At 39.3% G+C, this 22,529-nt stretch overlaps 1 protein-coding gene and 1 non-coding gene across 8 annotated transcripts in view; one reads left to right on the forward strand and one right to left on the reverse strand.

Annotated features, from left to right (window-relative positions):
- The window catches only part of NEK10 (NIMA related kinase 10), a 230,098-nt gene that overhangs the window by 119,565 nt on the left and 88,004 nt on the right, over positions 1-22,529 (forward strand). For all 7 annotated transcript variants that reach the window (XR_007155710.1, XM_047875604.1, XM_047875605.1 and 4 more), the window contains 2 exons: positions 15,556-15,685; positions 16,229-16,299. Coding sequence is in view for 6 of the 7 variants with exons in the window: in XM_047875604.1 (XP_047731560.1) it covers positions 15,556-15,685; positions 16,229-16,299 (201 nt within the window). In the remaining variant the exon portion in view is untranslated. The remainder of the gene's footprint in view (positions 1-15,555; positions 15,686-16,228; positions 16,300-22,529) is intronic.
- Positions 10,420-10,522, reverse strand: LOC125175841 (U6 spliceosomal RNA). Its single transcript, XR_007156014.1, has one exon. It is a non-coding gene; the product is annotated as a U6 spliceosomal RNA (small nuclear RNA).

The raw sequence follows: 22,529 nt of genomic DNA on the forward strand, positions 1-22,529 counted from the left end.
GAGTCCTTGGTTTACTTCCATGTGTTCTCTTTACATGGCTAGATTAGGCATCATCTCCTACATTATGGTGGTTGAGAGCTGAGAGAGAGTGTCTCAAGAGTTAGAGTTACAAAATAAAGCCTCCATATACAAGCATTCACCCAGCATCTGTTAGCATAACACTTGCTAATATCTCATTGGTTAAAGCCAGTCACATGGCCAAGCCCAGAAATATTGTATGAAAGGAGTACACAAGGGCATGCTTATGAGTAAAAGTATTTTGTTGACAAGTTACCAAGAGAATGGTCAGTCTGTTACACATGACATGTAGTTAAGTTTATGCAAGCTTTATATATTCTTTGAAGAACATGTGTTTTATTTTTAGGCCACAGAGCTCAATAGATGTTTATCCAACTATATTTATTGACAAATTATTCAGATCTTCTATATCCTAATTTAGATCAATGATAAATTGGTGTGTAAAAATCTCCTACTGCTATTGTGTGTTTTGTTTGTTCTTTAATTGAGTGGATGTCTTCCTCAGTTCAGGCTTATAACAGAATGCCATGGACTGGGTGGTTTATAAGCAACAGAAGTTTATTTCTCGCACTTGTAGAGGCTACAAAATCCAAGATCAAGGTACTGGCAGATTTGGTGTCTGGTGAGGCTTGCTTCCTGGTTCACCGAGGGCTGTCTTCTCACTGTGTCCAATGTATGTTGAAGGGGCAAGAGAGCTTTCTGGGGTTTCTTTTAAAAGGACACTAGTCTCATTCAATCATGCGAGCTCTGCGTTCATGATCTAACCGTCTCCCAAAGGCCCCCCTCTTAATACCATCCCATTGGGGATTAGTATCTCAACGTATAAATTTTAGGGGAGCACACATCATTCCATAATAGTGGTCTTTATATTTCTAAAACATTCTATTTTGTTTATGTTTATGCATTTTACTGTAAATATGTTATGGTTCATAAATCTTTATTTTCAATTGTACCTTTCATCCGTGACAAGTGGCTGTCATTGAACTAAATACTTTTTTATTTGCTCATCCCAAGTGTTTCCTCTGTTTCATATTAGTATTGTAAATTATCATTTTTGTTGTGGCCCTCAGTCACATTTATTATTTCTTGCTGTTGTATTGAATTTGTAATGACTCCGTCTGGAATTCTTTGTGTTTTCATTGACTATCAAGAACCCTCCTTTTGTGTATGACCTGTTTCTTTTCTTAGACAATGAACCCATTGGTATGCTTGTTAGTTTATAGTTTTCATACATTTGAAAAAAGAAAGAAATTGAGTTATCAATTTAAAACCACTGAATCTTCCAGTGTTGGTACAATAAATTAAGGTGACAATCTCTAAATGTGGTAAACAAAGCAAAGTACAATCCTTATTTCACTTTTTCTGTTTCTCCCTTTCTCCAATTTAAACTGCTAACATTTGAAGAAAAGGGCAGAATAGAAATTACTTGAGTGACTATGGTATCCCTGTGCCTTATTTTTAAAATATGTTGCATCTGGCAATCTTTCTAACATACTTGACAGGTCATTTTCCTGTTGTATTGGGAAATAAACAAAGCACAAAGAAGATAGCTAATTTTCCACAGTCCCATGGTGTCAAGATGTCATTCCATTCAGCCACACCAGGTTCATTGCAAAATTGATTTATTTTCTCCATAAAGAGCTGGCATCCCATGGACCACACAGATCACAGTTAATTCCTAAATGGAACGCAATAAATTTGGTACTGAATGAAGTGCTTTATTTCTTTCTGTTTTGAAAGCCTGCCGCTATTGTATTTAAAAGAGAGAAGAAAGGATTATTTTTATAAACTTTCAGATTGTTAAAATTAATTTCCATGGTGTTGGAAGTTGGGAATGTGGAGATTTTAAAGGTTAATGCTTCTAATTAAAGTATGAAGCTGCTTACCTTGCATTTCACTGACTTGAAAAAGAAACGTTTAGGTAGACCATTTAGCTCCTTGCTTACAGGAGGGAAACTAGCAATTCAGTGCAGATAAAAAGGTGGTAAAAATTGACCCTCATTCTTGAACTTTTACACAGAAATCTTGGAGTCATACAGTGGACGATTGCTTTTATTTTAAACTTTAATTTTAGTCAGGTTAATAGAGACGATAATCAATTATGGCAGACCAGAATGTCAGCAAAACCAAGTATTAAGGAAAATAATTTCTTTTGTCATGTCAGGGTTACAGTCAGCCAGGAACAGTTGTAAAAAGTGGCTTCATTCTTTCTCCTTGCCCTTTAAAATCTCTTTCTTCTTTACTCCTCTTCTCCTTTTGGGGTTCACATCATTCCATATTAGTGGTCTCTATATTTCTAAAGCATTCTATTTTGTTTATGTTTATGCATTTTATTGCAAATATGCTATGGTTCATGAATCTTTATTTTCAGTTGTACCTTTCATCAGTGACAAGTGGCTGTCATTGAACTAAATACTTTTTTATTTGCTCATCCCAAGTGTTTCCTTTGTTTCATATTAGTATTGTCAATGATCATTTTTGTTGTGGCTCTCGGTCACATTTATTATTTCTTGTTCTTGCATTGAATACGTAATGACTCTGTTTGGAATTCTTTGTCATCGTCAACCAGTCTGTCAATACTCTGGCCATTGATTCCCTGTGTTTTAATCTTTTCTCTCTAATTTCTCCTCATCAATTTCCTGGGAACATCTACAGTGTTTAACATAAAAGAAGAGATCACTTATTGTGAGATGCAGACATCGACCTCAGGGAAGATACCGTGGGTGGAGGCTTTTCTGTACTCCCCAAATCACACTGAATCTGGTTTTACTGATAGCTTTCTTTGTTGGGGTTTAGCAAATGATTTACTTACCAGGAGCAGGGAGACAGAGTGAAATCCATGGTGAGAAGGCTGCCAGAGGCCTTGGCAAAAGTTTTTCGTATATTCAGAGCTATAGAGCTTCTGTTTTAGAGGTGAAAGAAGAATACTTTTCTTTTCTTCCTCAGCCACATCAGATTATGGATTTAGGATCTGTTTGCCCAGCATTTTGTGAGGAAATACAGTGAGGATTCAGTCCTAAGACATCTACAATGAAAAAGAATTAATGAGTTCTTACAAATGACTTGAAATATGTGCTAGTTGCCTTTTGGAATAAAAAACCTTTGTTTTGTTTAAAAATCTTAAGCAAAAAACAGGCTTTACTTGTGTAGCAAAAGTAATGTATCATCAAAAACTGGTTATTTGCTCACAGATTTGCTTTTGAGTAGCAAGTGATCTAATTTTGAACGTAATGTTGATTCTATCCTCAGAATTTAGGTCATACTGAAAAATAAATTTTAGTTTTGTTACAACACTGTATAAATATATATGTCATCAAGATGTTTTTAAACTTTAATTGATGGACACAGCATTTTAAACTAAGAATAGATCTCACAAATCTCCCTTTCTTACAGAGATGGGAAATTCGAGACCTTCCAAAGGTCAAATAGGTGCTTGATGCCACAGAACAATTAAATGCTAATTAACTCATGAAATCTACTTTTACTCTAAATAACGAATCTAGCTTCTCCATAGCACTTAGTATGTTTTCATTTATTTACTTATAGGTTAGTTAGTTGCCTCCCTTGGTATAACAGAAACTCCCGTGAGGCCAGGAATTTTTTGGTGTGTTTCTTGCTGTGTCCCAACATCTACAGTAGTTCCTGGCACAGAGTAGGTGTTCCATTCATATTTATTTAGTAGATGCAAGTGTGATTAGGGAAGAGTATGGGCTGTGGTGCTGCTACGATTTAGTGTCAGGCCATCTATGTTTGCTGACTTGGTAAGAGAAGATTTCATGCGATAGGGAGAACTTGATCTGTATGTGAAAGGGTGACATTGCTTGGTGGTGAAGGGAGTGAACACCCTAGGTAAGTGTTGCCATGAATGAGGAGCAAAGATCTGGAGGGAGGCTGGCATAGGTGAGACCGTGTGAGAGTAGGCAGCCACTAGTGTTTCGAGCTCACGCATACTTTTTTCAGATCGACCTGTCGAAAACATAGCCTGACAGCACGGTCAGCACTACCAATCTTTTTCACCGAGTGTGGTGAAAGTCCTTGGCCAATCTTTGACTTCAATAGGTCAAAGGTCAAATATTTGTTTTGTGTAGTTGTCCAGTCAGACATCTGTCTTCAGGATTCAGAAATATGATGGTCCCATCTTCACTACCATGTCCGTTGGGATGCCTGTTGTTTTCTAAGCCACTTATAATAATCCTCATGAAAGGTGCCAGATTTCTCTATATAAATAATAATGATAGTGATGATGGTGGTGGTGGTGGTGGTGGTGGTGGTGGTGGCGGCACTTTGCATTTGTATAGCACATAGAATTTTTCATGACACTTGCACATATATTATCTCATGGACAGATCCTAAAGAATTAATTGCAGTGTCATATAAAATGATCTGAAATCAATTGTGCCACCTGGGCAATGTCCACTGATCCTGGTGGGCAGATGAAAATTGAATCTAACTTAACTTTTCATTTTCCAGTTAATACAACACATCAATTAAAGCAGATTGATGTCCACACTGATATTCACAGGTCCTATTTTGCATAAGACAGCATCAATCTAATCTTTTTACTATCATGAGTTTTATCCATATTACATATAAATGCTTTCCCAGTTTAAAGCAGTACTGCATTAATCAGTGAAATGATGGGTCAGTTTTAGTTTTAAAAGTCATCTCCTACTCGTTAATGGAAAATATATTGATAATTCTTCCAGTGAGTGTCTTGGCACTCTAGTTTAGAAGATGTTACTGAAGGTCTGAATCATACATCTCCCTGAATGCAATCCACAGGAGGCAGGTGAGCCAATATGAAGGTTTGGCATCTAGAAACTGGTCATGGCCTACCTTGACCTTGGACCTAATGAGGCTACTATGGATGAATCATAGTCCAGTGTATTTATTATTTAACTAAATCACTTACAGATAAGATACGCTCATTGTTGTAAAAATTGGGCCTGGATTTAACATTTCAGACATTCATATGTGTTTTGTACTTTAAGATGCTGCTTATATTTAAAAGAACTTTTTAATCATCGATTTCACTGGTGTTAAAACCATTAATACATGTGTCTATGCAACATGAGAGAAATGTGATGCCTTTTGAGAAATGTCCCCAATACCCCATACAAGTACACTGCTTTCATTATTTTTATAAAGCAAGTGAAGAAAACCATACTTAGTATGTAAATAGCTTTTTGTTTGCCTTTCTATAAGAAGGACTACTTGAACACTAACAAAGGAGAGTACGCAAGTAACACTGCAACTAGGGTTGCCAGATAAAACACAGGATTGCCAAATAAAATGTGAATTTCAGATAAACAAAGAGTTTTTCAGTTTGTGTCTCAAATATTGTATTTTTAGTGTAAATATGTCCCCAAATACTGCACGTTTTAGTAAACCAAATTCCACTGAGTATCCTGGAGTTTTATTGGTTACATCTGCCAGTCCTAGATGCAACTAGGGGCCAGCACGCCCTAAAATTTATGATCGAAGTGTGGCCAGTTTTCTTCAGGCATAGTATATTTTTCTGTGGTTCTTGACCTGTCGTCTAATTCTCTTTTCTCTCTGTAAGAAGTTTATATTTAAAACAATCTTGGAACTGTTCTGTGTAACTACCTGCTTACTGGCAGCAGTCTTCTATGAGCTGAGAACATTTCCATGATACCAGGGTACATAACCTCAGCAGATAAAACTTTAAGAGACTGTTAACATCCAGAATGGTATTACCCATTGGCTCTCCTCAACTGTGGGGCTCATAGGCATGAATTAATATATTCCAAATTGATCAGTTTCTTCGCCCACACCTGATCCACTTGTATCTATGTTAATGATACTGATTCCCACCCCATCATCCAGGCCAGACACTTGGGAGCCTGGAAATGAGGGGTCTTCCCTTCCCTTATGCTCCTTCTCACATCCAGTTAGTTCTGAGGAATCTCTCTTCTCCCTATTTCCTTAACTCCCACATTAGTGGCAGCTCACCCCGCTCTCTGCCTCTCCTCCAGCTCACTTCTTTCACCCTTCCGTGGTGGGGAACGCACTGGGCGGACCAGAATGCACTTTCACGTCTGTGGTCTAGTGAAACTGGACCATATTCTATCTCTGCCTGTAGGTGCTTAATAAGTAGGGTCTCACAGAAAAAAATTCAGAACACGGATGGATCCTGCAACTGCATTCACCATTCTACCTAGAGTCCTTTTTGCTAAACTCTGCTCATCTCACTGAATATCTGAGTATCACATTGCTCACTCTCTCCAGAAAATGTGCCTAGCCACTTATTCCCTCTGGCTTCTCCCAGCTGCCTTCATCTCTATTAATTTTCATTGACTCCCATCCCACCATAGTGGTTGTTTTTTGAGCTATTTATCAGAAATATTATACCTACCTCCCGAAACCATAAACATGTGCCCCAACATGTGCACAACACACGCACACGCGCGCGCACACACACACACACAGATATGCACTTACTTGTGTGATTGCATGCACTTTATCCATCCTATTACTGCTATATTGAATCATTCTAAGATAGAGCATGATTTGCTTTTCAGTCTCAACAAACTATAATTACTGGGCTATACAGTTAATTATGTCACTTCAGGTCAGATTTTTATCCTCATGAATTCATATGGACTTTTGTCTCCTGGATTGAGCAAATAGTGGATCTTGTGTTCCCAGATAGTTTGTATTCTTTTTTTTTTTTTAATTTTTTTTTAAACGTTTATTTATCTTTGAGACAGTGAGAGACAGAGCATGAATGGGGGAGGGTCAGAGAGAGGGAGACACAGAATCTGAAACAGGCTCCAGGGTCTGAGCTGTCAGCACAGAGCCCGACGCGGGGCTCGAACTCACGGACCGCGAGATCGTGACCTGAGCCGAAGTCAGCTGCTTAACCGACTGAGCCACCCAGGCGCCCCAGTTTGTATTCTTTTAAAATGTATATTTTTGTTTCTTTTTCACTAACATTGACAAATTCTCTTTTTCCTTTTTCTTTCCTGTAGTCTAGGGAGATGAAAGTTTGATAGCCAGAACCTGAGAATGTACTTTTTAAATAGACTCAGAATTAATACATTGCAGTGTGATACAAAAATCCTTTTTAAACTATCCTTACCCGCTGAAGCAAATAATATTGGGCGAATTATTTCAATAAAAGAAACCTATCTCTAAAAATTTAGCCTTAACTGTGTCCCAAACTTCTCAACATTCTTTTATTAGTAATTTCTAACATTTGCTAGGCAAAATTTTCTTTTATGATGTCTCCCAACACCACTTCTAAGATGCTACATCATTATATTGCTGATGAGATACTTTCTCAATGATAGTTTTTCGATTTCTCTAAAAATTCTAATTTCTTCTCCAATTTCATATACCCTTCAACAAATGAATCTGCTTCAGCTCTAGTATTTCTTTCTGCTCATTAGTGCTGTATATAAGATCGTTCTTATGAACTCACAGCTGTCACATAAGTTTATCTTCTGGGGCAAGAACTAGCATTTGGAAGGTTAAGTTTATCTGTGGGTCACTAGTATGATAATGGTGGGTACACCAAGAATTGGGGATAAATCTGAAAAGGCAGATGCTGTGGAAACATTGGCTCTTGAGATCGGAAAGGTCCAATGGGATGCAGAGTAGTCAGCCCTGAGTCTCTCAGATTAAGGGAAAGCTCCCATGCACATACATGCACACACACATCTTTAAAAGCCAAAGGGTTGTTTGAAGTATAAATGAAAGTAGAGGCAGAAGTAGAAAAATGAAAAGAAATGTTTGCCTCAGGAGGTAATATCAGGGCAAAGATAGTCACAGGTCCCACCAGGCATTATGAAGAAAACAGGCCCTAGGGTTTAAGATGGCTCCCTGAAGGGACTCTTAAAAACTGAGAACAAACTGAGGGCTGATGGGGGGTGGGAGGGAGGGGAGGGTGGGTGATGGGTACTGAGGAGGGCATCTGTTGGGATGAGCACTGGGTGTTGTATGGAAACCAATTTGACAATAAATTTCATATATTAAAAAAAAAAATAAGATGGCTCCCTGGAGGTGACTATTTCCCTGACAGCAGCATCTGCAGAGATGTCTTGGCCCTTTGGCTATACCTCAGAAATAGCCCTTGGAATTCAAAAAAGCATGAGGGCTGTTGACCTAGGATGGGTGGGTTCTCAGCTCTGATTTGTAAACTAGGCAAATCATTCAGAGTTCAGCGCTTTAACCCTAAGAATCAGTGGTTTGTGACAGAGACACTACAGGCCCCCTGTGTGTGCCTGAGGGGCATGTGGATGGTGAGTAGATCTGGGAGTTGTTCCCATATGGTTTCAGTGGAAGCCTTGGGTGTGAAAGAAATTATCCAAAAAGAGAGTGAAGAATGAGACGCAAAACAGCATTTAACACGTGGGTGAAAGAAAGAAGTGCCATTATATGGGAACTGCAGGCAGGAAGGGACTACCCTTTCTAATATTGCAACCTGCCTCCCCACATCCATTCCTAACTTCCTTTATTCTAATCTAAGTTTTCTATTTCCTATAGCATTTATCACCTACTAAAATAGTATATAATTTACTTTTTAATCATTGTGTTGTGCTGTGTTTTTTATCTTCCCTGCCTCTTCTTACTGGAAGGTAAGCTTCATGAGGGCAAGTATCCCAAGCAGTTAGTGTTATTCCAAGCAGGTAGAACAGTCCTGGTACTTTGGAGGTACTTCGTAACTATTTATTGAATAAATGAAAAAAATATATATCTCAACAAGTAAGTTTCAGTCAGTAGTGTCAGAAACTGCAAGGAAGTCACCTAAAACAAGTGAGGCAATTAGTAACCCATTGGGGTTCTAGGGAGAAGTTGTATCAATGGCAAGATAGGAATAAATGCTGGACCACCATTGGGTTGAATGATGGATGGTGTTGAAGCAGTGAAGAGGGCCAGCAGGAATTACTCTTTCAAAAAACTGCTTGGAAATGAGGAAAACGGTGGTACTTACAGGAGGACTTGGGATCAAGGAAGGATTTTACATGTTTTGTTTTTGCTGTTTTTAATGGGTTAGAGTCACAGGGCAATGGCAGAATGTGATCTGGTCCTCAGAAGTGGTGAAGGGATCAGCTTTCCATTATGGGAAGGTCTCTTTAGTGGCTGTGGAGAGCGTGGCCTAGAGCAGGAGACACTAGGGTCAAGGACACAACTGGGCCGTGGCTTTCAGGGATAATAGCTGGGAATGCTGTTCTCCCTGATCATGCCCTGGGTCTCTTCTCCACTGGCTTTCATTGACCATAATTCCTTCCCCTCTTCCCTGTTCTTCCACTTCAACCCCATGGAATGCCTTCTGAGATTAGCAGTCTCCTCTTAATCTCTTCTCTTCACCTCCTGGCTTTAGGTGAAAACTAGTTGTTTCCTGAAGGTCCTGTGATGATGTTTGGGGTTGGGCCTTTGTGAAGTGATTAGGTTTAGATGAGGTCGGGAAGATGGGATCGATCCTTTTATAAGAAACACTAGAGGGGCACCTGGGTGGCTCAGTTGGTTAAGCAACTGACTTTGGCTCAGGTCATGATCTCACCATCAGTGAGTTCGAGCCCCTCCTCAGGCTTTGTGTTGACAGCTCAGAGCCTGAAGCCTGCTTCAGATTCTGTGTCTCCTTCTTTCTCTGTTCCTCCCCTGCTTACACTCTGATTCTTTCTCACAAAAATAAATAAACATTAAAAAAAATTTTTTTTTAAAGAAACACCGGAGATCAATCACCCCTCCGTGCCATCTTCCCCTCCCCCAACCCCACCCACCATGGGAGGATACAGCAGGAAGGTGGCCATCTGCAGCCCAGGAAGAAGGCCCTTATTGGGAAACAGGACTGGCTAGTACCTTAATCTTAGACTTCCCAGCTTTCTGAATTGTGAGAAATAAATTCCTGTTTATTCCTGCTTAGACATCCCATCTTTGGCGTTTTGTTATGGCATCTCAAACTGGATAACACACTCTTTTATTTATTTTGCTGTTCAATTAAAAAAATACAAAATCTGGTGCTAAGAGTGCTCATTGCTACTGGGGCATTGTCATTTCCAAGCATTTTCAGCTGATAGAGCGAGGAGATACATGTGTATACTAACCTGTGTACATTCACATATCTTTATCTATTTCTGTATGCAATCACCTGTATCCATAATAGGCTAAACACAAGTTCACAGTGTTGTCTCTACCTCTGTTTTATTGCCTTGTGATCGAGTACACCTCCCTTTTTCCTTGCTTACCAGTAGACTCCCTCCAACAGTGAGAAGTCTGGCTTTTGCCGTCTGCTAATTCCAGACTGCATGAGTAGCAGTGTCAGAATTGTCACTCTTTACTCCTATAGGACATTACTCTGTTGACTAGAGAATAGTCCTAATGTATAATCCCAATGAATAGTCCTAATGACAGTTTTCCCTGTCATCTCACTGCTTCCAAAATATGGAATGTTTCACAGGTTCGCATGACGTCCTTGTGGAGATGTCGGGCTAATCTTCACTGTATCATTTTAATTTTCACATACGTGCTGACAAAGTGCCAATGATCCAACTTAACAAAGACGACTATATGACTACTGCAGGAAAAAGGAATATACTTATTTATACATAAAACCTTTTAACATCTGTTATCTAACTTCATTTACTTTGGTCCATTTAAAGGAAAAAGTCTCCCCTCCAAACTTATATGAATTATCATATTACTGAATTACTTAAGAGTTATAAAAATATTCATATTTTAAAATGTTTTAAAAGACATCTAGGTCCAATACTCTTCTTGTTTAGCTCACTTAGTAAATAAGAATCCTTGGCGGGGCGTCTGGGTGGCTCAGTCGGGTGGGCGTCAGACTTCAGCTCAGGTCATGATCTCACACTCCGCGAGTTAGAGCCCCGCGTCAGGCTCTGTGCTGACAGCTCGGAGCCTGGATCCGTGTCTCCCTTTCTGTCTGCCCCTCCCCTGCTCATGCTCTGTATCTCTCTGTCTCAAAAATAAATAAAAACATTAAAAAAAATTAAAAAATAGAAATAGAAATAAATCCTTGGCAATTAGCAACTTAATTGTTCATATATCAGGGAAGGACTAGTAGTGGAATTTTAAAATCTGAACAAAAAGTTTATGTTTTTAAAAAATTAAGCATCCTCTCAACCTCATCTATCTTCTACATCATTTTTGCTATCAATTTGTTAATTTATGACTTATTAAAACAGAGGTAGTGGTTAGTGTCCAGCCCCATCTGAAAGGCTACTCAGTCTATAAGAGTTATGTTTACTTATTTATTAGAATATTTATAATAAATGCACATTGTTCCTTGCCATCCACCTAACTCTTTACTATCCCTGACTTCACTTGAAATTTTTTTCCAGCACTATTGAGGTATTAACAAGTAAAAATTGTATATATTTAAGATATACCATGTGATGTTTCAATATATTTACACAATGTGAAATAATTACCACAATCAGGTTAATTAACATATTCATCACCTCACATAGTTACCTCTTTGTGTGTGTGACGAGAATACTTGTGATCTACTCTTTTAGCAAATTTCAAGTATACAGTACATTATGATTAACTGTAGTCACCATGTTGTACATGGTAAAAGTAAATACATTTTTATTGCCATATAACTGACCATGGCTGTGATTTTAACACACATAATTGTAAATATTTTAATCTTTGTCAGAAGAGCCCCTATGTTTGTTTAATATTGTCTAAGTTATGTTTTCTTTGATCATTAAAAGATTTTAGATGATTGGATCATATAGGAATGACCATTTTTTACATGCAGCATAATCTTTTTGTTCGGAAAAATGAAAACCTATTTTCATTCAAATCAAATCAAATTTCAATCAAATTGTGTGTGTATACTATTTAACTTTTTTCTCTTAAAGGAAGCATTGCTAGCTATAAATCTCTGTATTTTTCTAAATGTAGTTGGGCTCACCTTAAACAGAGAAATTGGAAATCATTACAAGACAGCAAATTATTTTACAATGGGTTTCAAATAATAATCACCAAAAAACTTATATGATATTGGTAAGATGTGATTGAATCAATGACTTTAGCCATATTTCCAAAAGGCTGGGTTCTTTTGAAGGTGAAAAACACATAAGTAGGTTTTCTCATAGAACCTGCATTAGTTTTCTAAGTCTGCCATAACAAAATACCACAGACTGGGCGGCTTAAATTTCTTTTCTCACAGTTGTGAAGGCTGAGAGTTCAGGATCAAAGTGTTGGCCAGTTTAGTTTCCTTTGAGGCCTGTCTCCTCTGGCTTGCAGATGCCAGGATTCCACCCTCTTGTTGCCTCTTCACATGGTGGTTGTTCTGTCTGTGCGCACTCATGGGGAGAAGGACACCAATCAGACTGGAGTAGGGCCCATCCTAGAGGCATCATCTTAGCTTGATCATCTCATACAGAATTTATTGTAAAATATGGTCACATTCCGAGGTAGTGGGATTGGGACTTCGACATATGAATCTTGGGGGACACAATTGAGACCATAACAACATTTTGTTGTGGCTTCTCGAAATCAGACTCTGCGTTCTATTTGTCGTTGCTTTTGGTTGTAATTAGGAAACTCTTACCTCAGAGGATATTTGAAGTTTATCCCAGCAGCAAAGTGATATGAGAGTTGGCAGTGTATTGCTTGTCTTTCATTTCCCTTTCTTAATTCTTTTCCGGAAAAGGAATTCTCGGTCTTTTTTCAGGGGCTCACGCACAGCATTGATTCAAGGGCTCATGCACAGCTTTGAGAATCTGATGAGATCTATTATAACAGTTAACTTCAAAAAACTGCGTCAAAACTTGGTGGCGTAATACAATAAACGTTTTAAAAACATCAATACACTGGGTGCATTGGGCAAATTGGGCTGGTCTCACTGAGGACTGCTGATTAGAGTATTGGCTGGGCTCAGTATGTGTGGTCACCTGGTTTCCAGTGGCTTCACGCACAGGTTTGTTGGTAGGCTGGCTGTGGGTAGTGGGTGGAGGTAATTGGGCCACGCGTTACCATCATCCAGCAGGCAAACCTGGGCTCAGTCACCTGGTTGTGGTCATAGGATTCTCCAGGGCAGGAAGGGAGAGAAAGCCCCAAAGAGTATTTTCTAAGCCTCTCCTTATATCACTTTTGCTTGTATCTTCTTGGCCAAAGCAAGTCACATCAAGTGCAGTTTGAAAGGGTAGAGAAATAGACCCCACGCCCTGCTGGGAGCTGCAAAGCCAGAGTGCAAAGGGGCATGCCTGTTGGAATGAGCAGGGTTTGTGGTCTCCAGTGAGCAGGAGGAGATGGAATGATGAGAACAATAAACTGAGTAAATTCTGTTCCTACAAGTGTTTTCCCCCAGGTTGAGTGATTGTTTTTTTGAGAACAAACGAAGGCTATTTTCCAAAGAAGTACAGATGCTGGCTGTTGAGAGTGAACGCATAGCGGGAACAGGAAATGGAAAAAGGGTCTAAGGGGAAATGGGCGGAACACTCGTAGCATCTGCTTCATGAGCTTTTGGAAATAGGAAACAAATCCTCTGACTTCTCAGTAGATTAAAACGTGAGAAATTTTTCTGTCGGGGGCCAAGGACATTTTTTTTTTCCTCTGGAGGACATTATTTCTTGTTAAGGCATTTTCTTTTAAATGTGAACAGTTGACAGGTGACAACAGGAGACACTTTTTATACAGTTAGAACCAGCAGAGTCCTGGAAATTTCATTCCCATTTTCCCCACTGCCATGCTATTGAGCTCAAAAACACCAAATATGAAAATGCCCAACTGAGAGACCTAGAAATCATACCTTCCTCTGCAAGCACGTAATGTAAATCTAAAACTAAGAATTCTTCATAATCTCGCAAAAATAGCAACTCCTTGGATATTCTTTTTTTTTTTAATTTTTTTAATGTTTATTTACTATTTTTGAGACAGAGAGAGACAGAGCATGAACGGGGGGGGGGGGTCAGAGAGAGAGGGAGACACAGAATCTGAAACAGGCTCCAGGCTCTGAGCTGTCAGCACAGAGCCCGACGCGGGGCTCGAACTCACGGACCGCGAGATCATGACCTGAGCTGAAGTTTGACGTTTAACTGACCGAGCCACCCATGCGCCGCCTCTCCTTGGATATTCTTAATAGTCAACATTGATTTATGTCTACTCTGGTTGTTCTAATATCAATTTATCAGTTTCTTTATACCTTAATCCACCATCAAAGCTAACCCTTAATCCCTACTCTATTTATGTAGAGGGCTGAGCACAGTCCTAAATACATACAGAAGTGAATTGCTAAAGTACTTAATTTAGGATGTGTGGGTATTAAGTGCTTTAAACCCTTTCCTGAGTTTCACTCTACAAATATGATAGAGGAGACTTATATTACTCCAAAATATCTAGGAGAATTGCACTCCCCTCCACTTAAAAAAATTTCAAAACCATAAACTCTCACACCTTAAATTCATTTAAAGGCTGACAGCATCCATGTCCGATTGGAAATGTGATTTCAGAAGAGATGAACAGGTTGGATGTTGTCATTTTCTGCAACATATTTAAATATGGTCTTCCTCCTACTTTATAGGCTAGAGTTGAAGAGCAATGGGAGGGGCTGTATCAGTCAGTTATCCAATACTAATGCTGTATGACAAATCACAAATATTTCAGTAGCATTCAACAATAAACATTTATTGGGGCACCTGAGTGGCTCAGTTGGTTGAGCGTCTGACTTCAGCTCAGGTCATGATCTCACAGTTTGTGGGTTCGAGCCCCACATTGAGGCTCTGTGCTGACAGCTCAGAGCCTGGAGTCTGCTTTGGATTCTGTGTCTCCCTCCCTCTATGCCCCTTCCCACTTGCGCTCTGTCTGTGTGTGTCTCTCTCTCTCAAAAATAAATAAACATTAAAAAAATTTAAAAAAACAATAAGCATTTATTGTTAGACTCATAGGTCTGGGTCTTCTGAGCAAGCTCTCCTTCCTTCAGGGTGTAGGTGTATGCAGTGTCTGGGGCAGATCTCCTCCGTGTATTTTATGCTGGACCCAGGCTGGTGGGACAACAGCCACTGGGATATGTTCTTCTCTTGGTAATGGACAGAAGCTCCTCAAAGGACAAATGAAAGCACTCAATATTTGCTAAGACAAAGGCTCTGGTCTGGTTCACTGTCATTTCCATGTTCCACTGGCCACACCAACACAAAACAAAACCAAAGGCAGAGGTGGGTGATGACCACTTCCCAAGAGACCGTCGTAAGGGTGAGATGTGCAAAATCTTCAGAATTGTAAAGATCCGGAGCCAACAATTCCTTCTACCACAGAGGGGTGATTGTTTCTGGAAATAACTTCCTTAGGCACTTAATAGGCAATATTTATACGGTTCATTGATATTTAGTGCTTAAAATGGAATTGCTTGATGGTGCTTCTTGATTCATCTGAGTCTGGGAGAATTCAAAGATAGTTTTTAATATATTTATTTGAATTAGTGATAAAGAGTTTCCATTTTTTCCCCTCATATCTCCAACTATTGCTTGAAAATTGGACTTCTTTCTGTGCTGATTTCTTCTGCCTTTTACAGTATCTATTAACAACTTTATTTTAATTCAGCCCTGAGGTACTGAAGAGCGAGCCGTATGGGGAGAAGGCTGATGTCTGGGCAGCAGGCTGCATCCTTTATCAGATGGCAACTCTGAATCCTCCCTTCTACAGCACCAACATGCTCTCCCTGGCTACAAAAGTAAGCAGTGTTGGGAGACAGAAGGGTCTTGTGTTGCTAAAAACGCCATTTCTTTTCTCCCTAAATAGATCATTTGTGGTTTTTATGAAAATGTCAATTAAAAGCAGGCACATTGTTTTATTAACCACGTGATCCAGTTCATTATTTCCCCCCTTTCTTCTAAATATACATCATGTGCTATGGCACATTTCCCCCTATAATTGTCTTCATTTATCATAGAAAATTATACAAATAAATCTATCAAATTACTTTTGGTCTTTTATTTTTAATTGTGGTTTGGATTGCCTACAATTGGCATATTATATTATCCTACACATCATTTATTATGAATCTGAGGCTAACTTGAACTCAGCTTGAAGAATACAATCTGTGCTCGAGAACTGTTTACTTGATGTTAATTTTTTATTTGTTGGGATGTTTTTGTTTCTGATTAAAATGTGTGCATGGTCATAATGCTTATTGAGCAGCTTTCATGTTGTGGCCAAGTAGTGTAGATACTCGTGGCCTCTTTATGTCCATCACACTAGTCTGTCTGTTTTGCAGATAGTGCAGGCGGTATATGAACCAGTGCCAGAAGGCACCTACTCTGAGAAAGTGACAGATACCATCAGCAGGTAATTATCCTCACAACTCTGAACCGATAGGGATCGTCAAGAAAGACCTCGCATCTCTCCGAATTTACTGTGTCCATATTCATGAAGAAGAAGGGCTGCCACATAATCCAAACCCAGAAAAATATTTGTGTATCATCAGTAATGGTGACCATTTGGAAGCCACTGAAGTGTCCAAGAGGAGGTAGTGTCTGCACTTGCAATATTATGCAGTCATCAGAATGATTATTCAGAGGGCTTTGTATCAGGCCGTAAAACAAATACGGTAAGAAGCTAAGTAAAGCAAACAGGATGTAAAGCTGTTTGTAACTCTGAGAAAAACTGTAAATATATGCACAGATGTGAGAAAAGGCTAGACAAGGACATAGGAAACTGGCAAAGGCCATGCAAAATGATAAAATTGCAAGCACTTTTTCATTTCTATTTTTAAATTGGTAATGTTATGTTGTATAATAATTCTTCAAAGAAAGTCAGAAAGAAGCGCTCTGGCCGGCAGTGTAGTAGGATTTTAATGAAAGTCATTTCCCGTTGCATTCACAAAGTTCTGACCTCACAGGGCTTGTCCCCGCTGACCTGTCACCCTTCCGTCCCACTTTCCCTCTGCTCCCTTGGTGCTCCCTCCCTCCCTGCAGCCACAGGGAGCTCCCTGCGAGTCCTGGCATGTGACTGCCTCTGGACCTTTGTCCTCCCTCTTGCCTTTTCCTGGACTTCTCTTCCCTCTGGTATGTGCATGGCATAGGCCCCATTTCATTCATGTCTCTGATGTTATTTGCCATCATCAGGGAGCCTGCCTGATCTCCCCACAGCCTCTCTGCTCTCTGGCCCTCTTGCCTGCTTTACAAAGCTCATGGCACCCATCCCTTGACATGTTAGACAGGTCCATGCAGACTTGTTTCCTTATTATCTGTCTTGTACCCACCAGAAGGAAAACTCTCCAGGAGCAGGGTCTTCTCTAGTCTCATTCATAGCTCTTCAGAGCCCAGAGCAGTGCCTGGTACAAGACAGACCCTTAACAAATACTGGTTCTATGAATAAATGACTTGTTTTCTGGCTGTTATTTATGTACTAATGTATGCTCCTAAGTTGGCTCAAGACTACTTATCTGCCCCATCAAGCTCAGTCAAATCCTCATTATTATTATAGAAATCCCAGACTCCCCCAAGATAGAATATCTGTCCATTCTCCTGCCCAGTTGCCTTTAAACTTGGTTCTGTACCTGCCCCAGCACCTAGCACCACCTCTGATGGAATGTAAGAGATGTATTCCCTTCACTTTCTCCTCTGAGCCTGTCGTTCACATTAATAGGTACTCTCACAGTTTGTAGGATTACATATTGAAACTTTCCTTGTTCAGCACAGTGCTGTCCTACAGTTAAGGGGCCCAGGCCCAGCTGGGGCTGAGTTTCACCAACTGTAGACTCTGAACAAACATTGGACCGTCTTTCTGCATCTCTGTTCCCTCATCCAGTTAAAATGGGGGCTGTAATAATACCAAACTCATCAGGCTGGTGTGATAATTATACAAAGTAACTATGAAAATCACTTAGCATAGAGCTTGGCAAATGGTAAATCTTAAGCAATATTGGCAATTATCATTGTTAATATTATGGGAAATGAGCTGAAACCCCTTTTGGAATAATCTGAATTCTGCATATATTAGATCATGCCCTGTTGCTAATGAATCCAGACAAATGTATTTAAATTGCTCGTCTCCACAATTTGATCCTATTATCTGCTATTTGTTTTCTGGAAAGTGCCTTAAAAATTCAAGAAGTCTCCGGAGATGTGAAGACAAGAATACCAGATTTAGTCATTTAATTTCTCTTTTTCATAGGTATTTGAGTGCCATAAAGACCAGGGGAGGGGTGGTGCAGAGAAAATGTACAGAGACATTATTCTGAGTTTGTGGCACTGGGCAAACTCTGAGTTTGTGGCACTGGGCCATAATTTGCTTCTGACAGGCTCCCTGGCTACTGGTATCCATGTGTCTTGGGGCTAACAGGTTAGTGGAGGAGTCAGATACCAATATTACATGTAAAGTTTAAGAACATCAATAGATTCTGCAATCAGCTGGATTTTATTGATTGATCGATCGATCGATTTTTTAATGTTTATTTATTTTTGAGAGAGAAAGAGAGACGGATCAGCGGAAGGGCAGAGAGTGAGGGAGACACAGAATCTGAAGCAGGCTCCAGACTCTGAGCTGTTAGCACATAGCCTGACGCGGGGCTCCAACTCACAAACCGTGAAACCGTGACCTGAGCCGAAGTTGGCTGCTTACCCAACTGAGCCACCCAGGTGTCCCTGGAATCAGCTGGATTTTAATCCCTACTCTTCCATTCAACCCCTTTTCTCATCTGTGATGTACAGGTAGCAATAGTAACTACTCATGGGCTGGTTCCAAAGCCTAAATAGGATAACACTTCTAGTGTTTTTCGCACAGTGCCAGCATCAAGTGAACCGTCAGTAAAATTAGGTATTGTTATTAATAATATTAGTGTTACTATTTATGGGATTAAGTATCTAAAATAAGTTCTGATAAATTTGATGAAGAATGGTAAAGGAAGCAATGAGAGACCAGAAGGACTTGGCCTAGTCGAGCGACTTGGGGGAAGTTTCTATTTAGAAAGAACATGTAATCCGAGACCTAAACAACCACTAATTCTCAAATAGTAAACAGAGTAGAGAAAACATTTCATAGACCATAGAGCTTATTAGTTTGAGGAACTAAAAGAAATTGGAGGTAGCATGTCAAGTAAGGAAGAGAATAGCCAAAGAATGCTGAGGGCCTGGGGAGGCTGACGGGGGCCAGATCAACTAGGCCACATTGAGGACTTTGAATTTTTATCTCAAGTACTGAGGAGAAAATTTAAGGTCATTTATAGGCTGGCATATAGTGAAAATTTCTTCTATAGGAAAGATCATGCTGGCTGCTCCGTGGGGAATAGACAGGAAGGATTGGGGGAGGGAAGGGAAGCGGATCTAGCTATCTCCCGAGAGATGATGGCGGATCTGACTGAAATAGTGGTGGTGTTGATGGAGAGAAGTGGGGCTGTTCCCATGGTGAGTTGGAGGTTGGGTCAACAAGTTTGGGATACAAGCATGAAAATGGAATGGCACCAAATATGTGAAAACAACTGAGTTTATTCTCTGGACTTCAGAAAAGTGGAGCCACAACCATGGAGTGGAGTTCCAAGGAGGCCCAGGTCAGCTCACCGTTAGATGTATGTGCCGGGGGCATCCGGGTGGCTCAGCCAGTTAAGTGTCTGACTCTTGGTTTCAGGTCATCATCTCATGGATCATGGGATCAAGTCCTGCGTTGGGCTTTGCACTGACGGTGTTGGAACCTGCTGGGGATTCTCTCTCTCCCTGTCTCTCTACGTCTCCCTTTCTCATGCTCTCTTGTGCTCTCTCTCTCTCTCTCTCTCAAAATAAATAAATAAACTTAAAAAAAAAAAAAAGAAGTATGTGTCAGGATTAGAGATGCCCATAGTGAGGCAGGCTGCTGGGTGGGGAGTGAGTTCCCTGTCACCAGAATGTTTAAGAGGATGAATGATCACCATCAGGGGACTCGGGATGAAATGCTCATAAGGACACTTTTAATTCAAAACACTGAGATGCTATAATAAGTAAGAACTGATGATTTAGTTTTAATTTGGTAACTGATCATACATTAAGATGTGTGCATTCTGTAGCAGATGTGGTCTTCATTTAAGTTATTCAAGACTCGTCTGGGTTCACATCACAAAGTTTTATCTTTACAAAATTTGACATACATAAAACCAAATTCAGCCATGAATTTTATGCAATTACATATTTAATTTGCTTTGGATCTTTAGTCTTTAAAAATTAAGTTCCAAAAGAATAAGGAAGCAAATTCAATTTTCTATTTTTTTAGTTTCCTATTTTCTTTAGGAAATTGATGCAAGGAATATATAAAGGTAAAAGTTGGTCTTAATAATCATTTATGACTCAGCAAATTAGGCTCAGACCTGATCAACAACAACATGATAGAGCCTTTGGAATATAAAATAGCCATTAATGGGAAACTTTACTGGACTCATTCTTAATTTCATACTTGATGTTGTTTCCAATTATATTATCCTTCTGCTTTCCCATCTCATTTTCACTGTCTACACCCGGTCTCAAGTAGAGTTCATGCAGTTGTGTTTCTAATGTGTAGAATCTTTCCTTTTTCCTGTCCGTTCATATGGCATACAAGCACATTCTGTCACTGGAACTTGTCTTTCCTAGTAGGCTTTTACATTGGGAGGATAACTTAGCAACCCTGAAGAGTTTGGGCAGAAAATAAATCCATTCTGTTGCTCTGCCCAGTACCAACATTACTATTTTTACCTTCCAGTACACTGTTAAGAGAGTATTGTCTGTTTACTTTTTTAAAAAGAAGAACATTTCCTTTTATGCACAAAATATTTCAATTGCCTTACATTTCTCTATCTGTGCCTGGTTGCATAAGCTGTCTGGTGCTTTGTTTCAGAGCCGGTCATGATGACTAACAAAGTTAATGCTTTCAGCTAGTTTTAAGGACAAAGGGATCTTTACATTACCCCCCCCACTCTGTTTTTTTTTCTTCCCCCCCCACCCCAAAGTAAATATGACATGTTGCATTTTGTAAATTTATGGTGTACAATGTCTCCATAATGATGTATTGTATATATTTGATATATTGTAATATGATTGCTGTTGAAGCAATATTTATCATATCATATAGTTATAGTACAGTATTATTATCTATATTCATTATTCAGTGCATTAGGTCTCTATGCTTATTTACTATTCATCATGAGTTTGTACACTTAGCTACCATCATTCTTATAGCCCCCACACCTCGTGTCCTGATAACCACCATTTACTTTCTATTTTTTTTGTAGCTTTGATTTTTCTAGATTCCATGTAAGTGATATCATACAGTACTTGTCTTTCTCTGAGTCATCTCACTTAGCATAATGTGCTCAAGTTCCATCTCTACTGCCAAATATGGGAAGATATCTTCCTTTTTCATGGCTGAATAATGTCCCATTGTACATATACACCCAACTCTTTTATTCATTCATATGATGATGGGCATTTGGGTTGTTTCCATGTCTTGGTTCTTGTGAATAAATATGGGCGTGCAGATACCTTGTTGAAATCCTATTTTCAGTGCCTTTGGGTGTACTCCCAGAAGTGGAGTTGCTGGATCGTATGGTAGATCCATTTTTTATTTTTTTTTGAGGAAACTCCATATGGTTTTTTGTAGTGGTTGGAGGAATTTACATTCTCACCAACAGTGTTAGTGTTCCCTTCTCACCAAGTCCGCATGAGCACCTTTTATCTCTTGTCTTCTTGATGATAACCATTCTAACAGGTGTAAGGTGATAGATCATCATGGTTTTTCTTTGCGTCTTCTTGCTGATTAGTGACATTGAGCATCTTTTCATGTGCCTATTGGCTATTTTGATGTCCTCTTTGGAAAAATATCTGTTTAGTTCTGCCCAATTTAATCAGGTTATTTGTTTTATTGTTATTAAATTGTGTTTTGTTCTTGATGTAGATCTGATATGTGGCTTGTAAAATTTTTCTCTGCTTCTGTAAACTGCTGTTTCATTTTGTTAATTAAGGAGCAGAAGCTGGGAAGAAGCTTTTGAGTTTGACGTAGTCCCATTTGTCATTTCTTTTGTTGTTTTTACTTTTGGCATCATGTTAAAAAAAAATCATTGCCAAGACCAATATCAAGGAGCTTCTTCCTTTCCTTCTAAGAGTCTTATGGTATCGGGTCTTATGTTTAAGTCTCTGATTTTGAGTTAATGTTTGTGAGTGATGTGAGATAGGGGGGCAATTTCTTTGTTCTGTATATATTTCTTCACTTTTCCCAGAATCATTTGTTGAAGAGACTATCTTTCCTCCAGTGTGTGTTCTTGGCTCTGTTGTCAAATATTAGTTGAATATATATTCTGTAATTTAAATTTGGGGCTCTCTATACTCTTCCATTGGTCTATGGGTCTATTTTTATGCCAGGATGATAATGTTTTTATTAGTAGGGTTTTGTAGTATAGTTTAAAATCAGGATGTGTGTTATCTCCAGTTTTATTCTTTTTTCTCAGGATTGCTTTGGCTAATCAGGGCCTTTTGTGGTTCCACACAAATTTCAGGATTGTTCCTTCTATTTCTGTGAAGAATGCCTTTGGTATTTTTATGGGAACTGTACTGAGTCTGTAGATGGCTTTTGGTGGT

Source organism: Prionailurus viverrinus, chromosome C2, assembly GCF_022837055.1.
Source record: "Prionailurus viverrinus isolate Anna chromosome C2, UM_Priviv_1.0, whole genome shotgun sequence".
Lineage (NCBI taxonomy): Eukaryota > Metazoa > Chordata > Mammalia > Carnivora > Felidae > Prionailurus > Prionailurus viverrinus.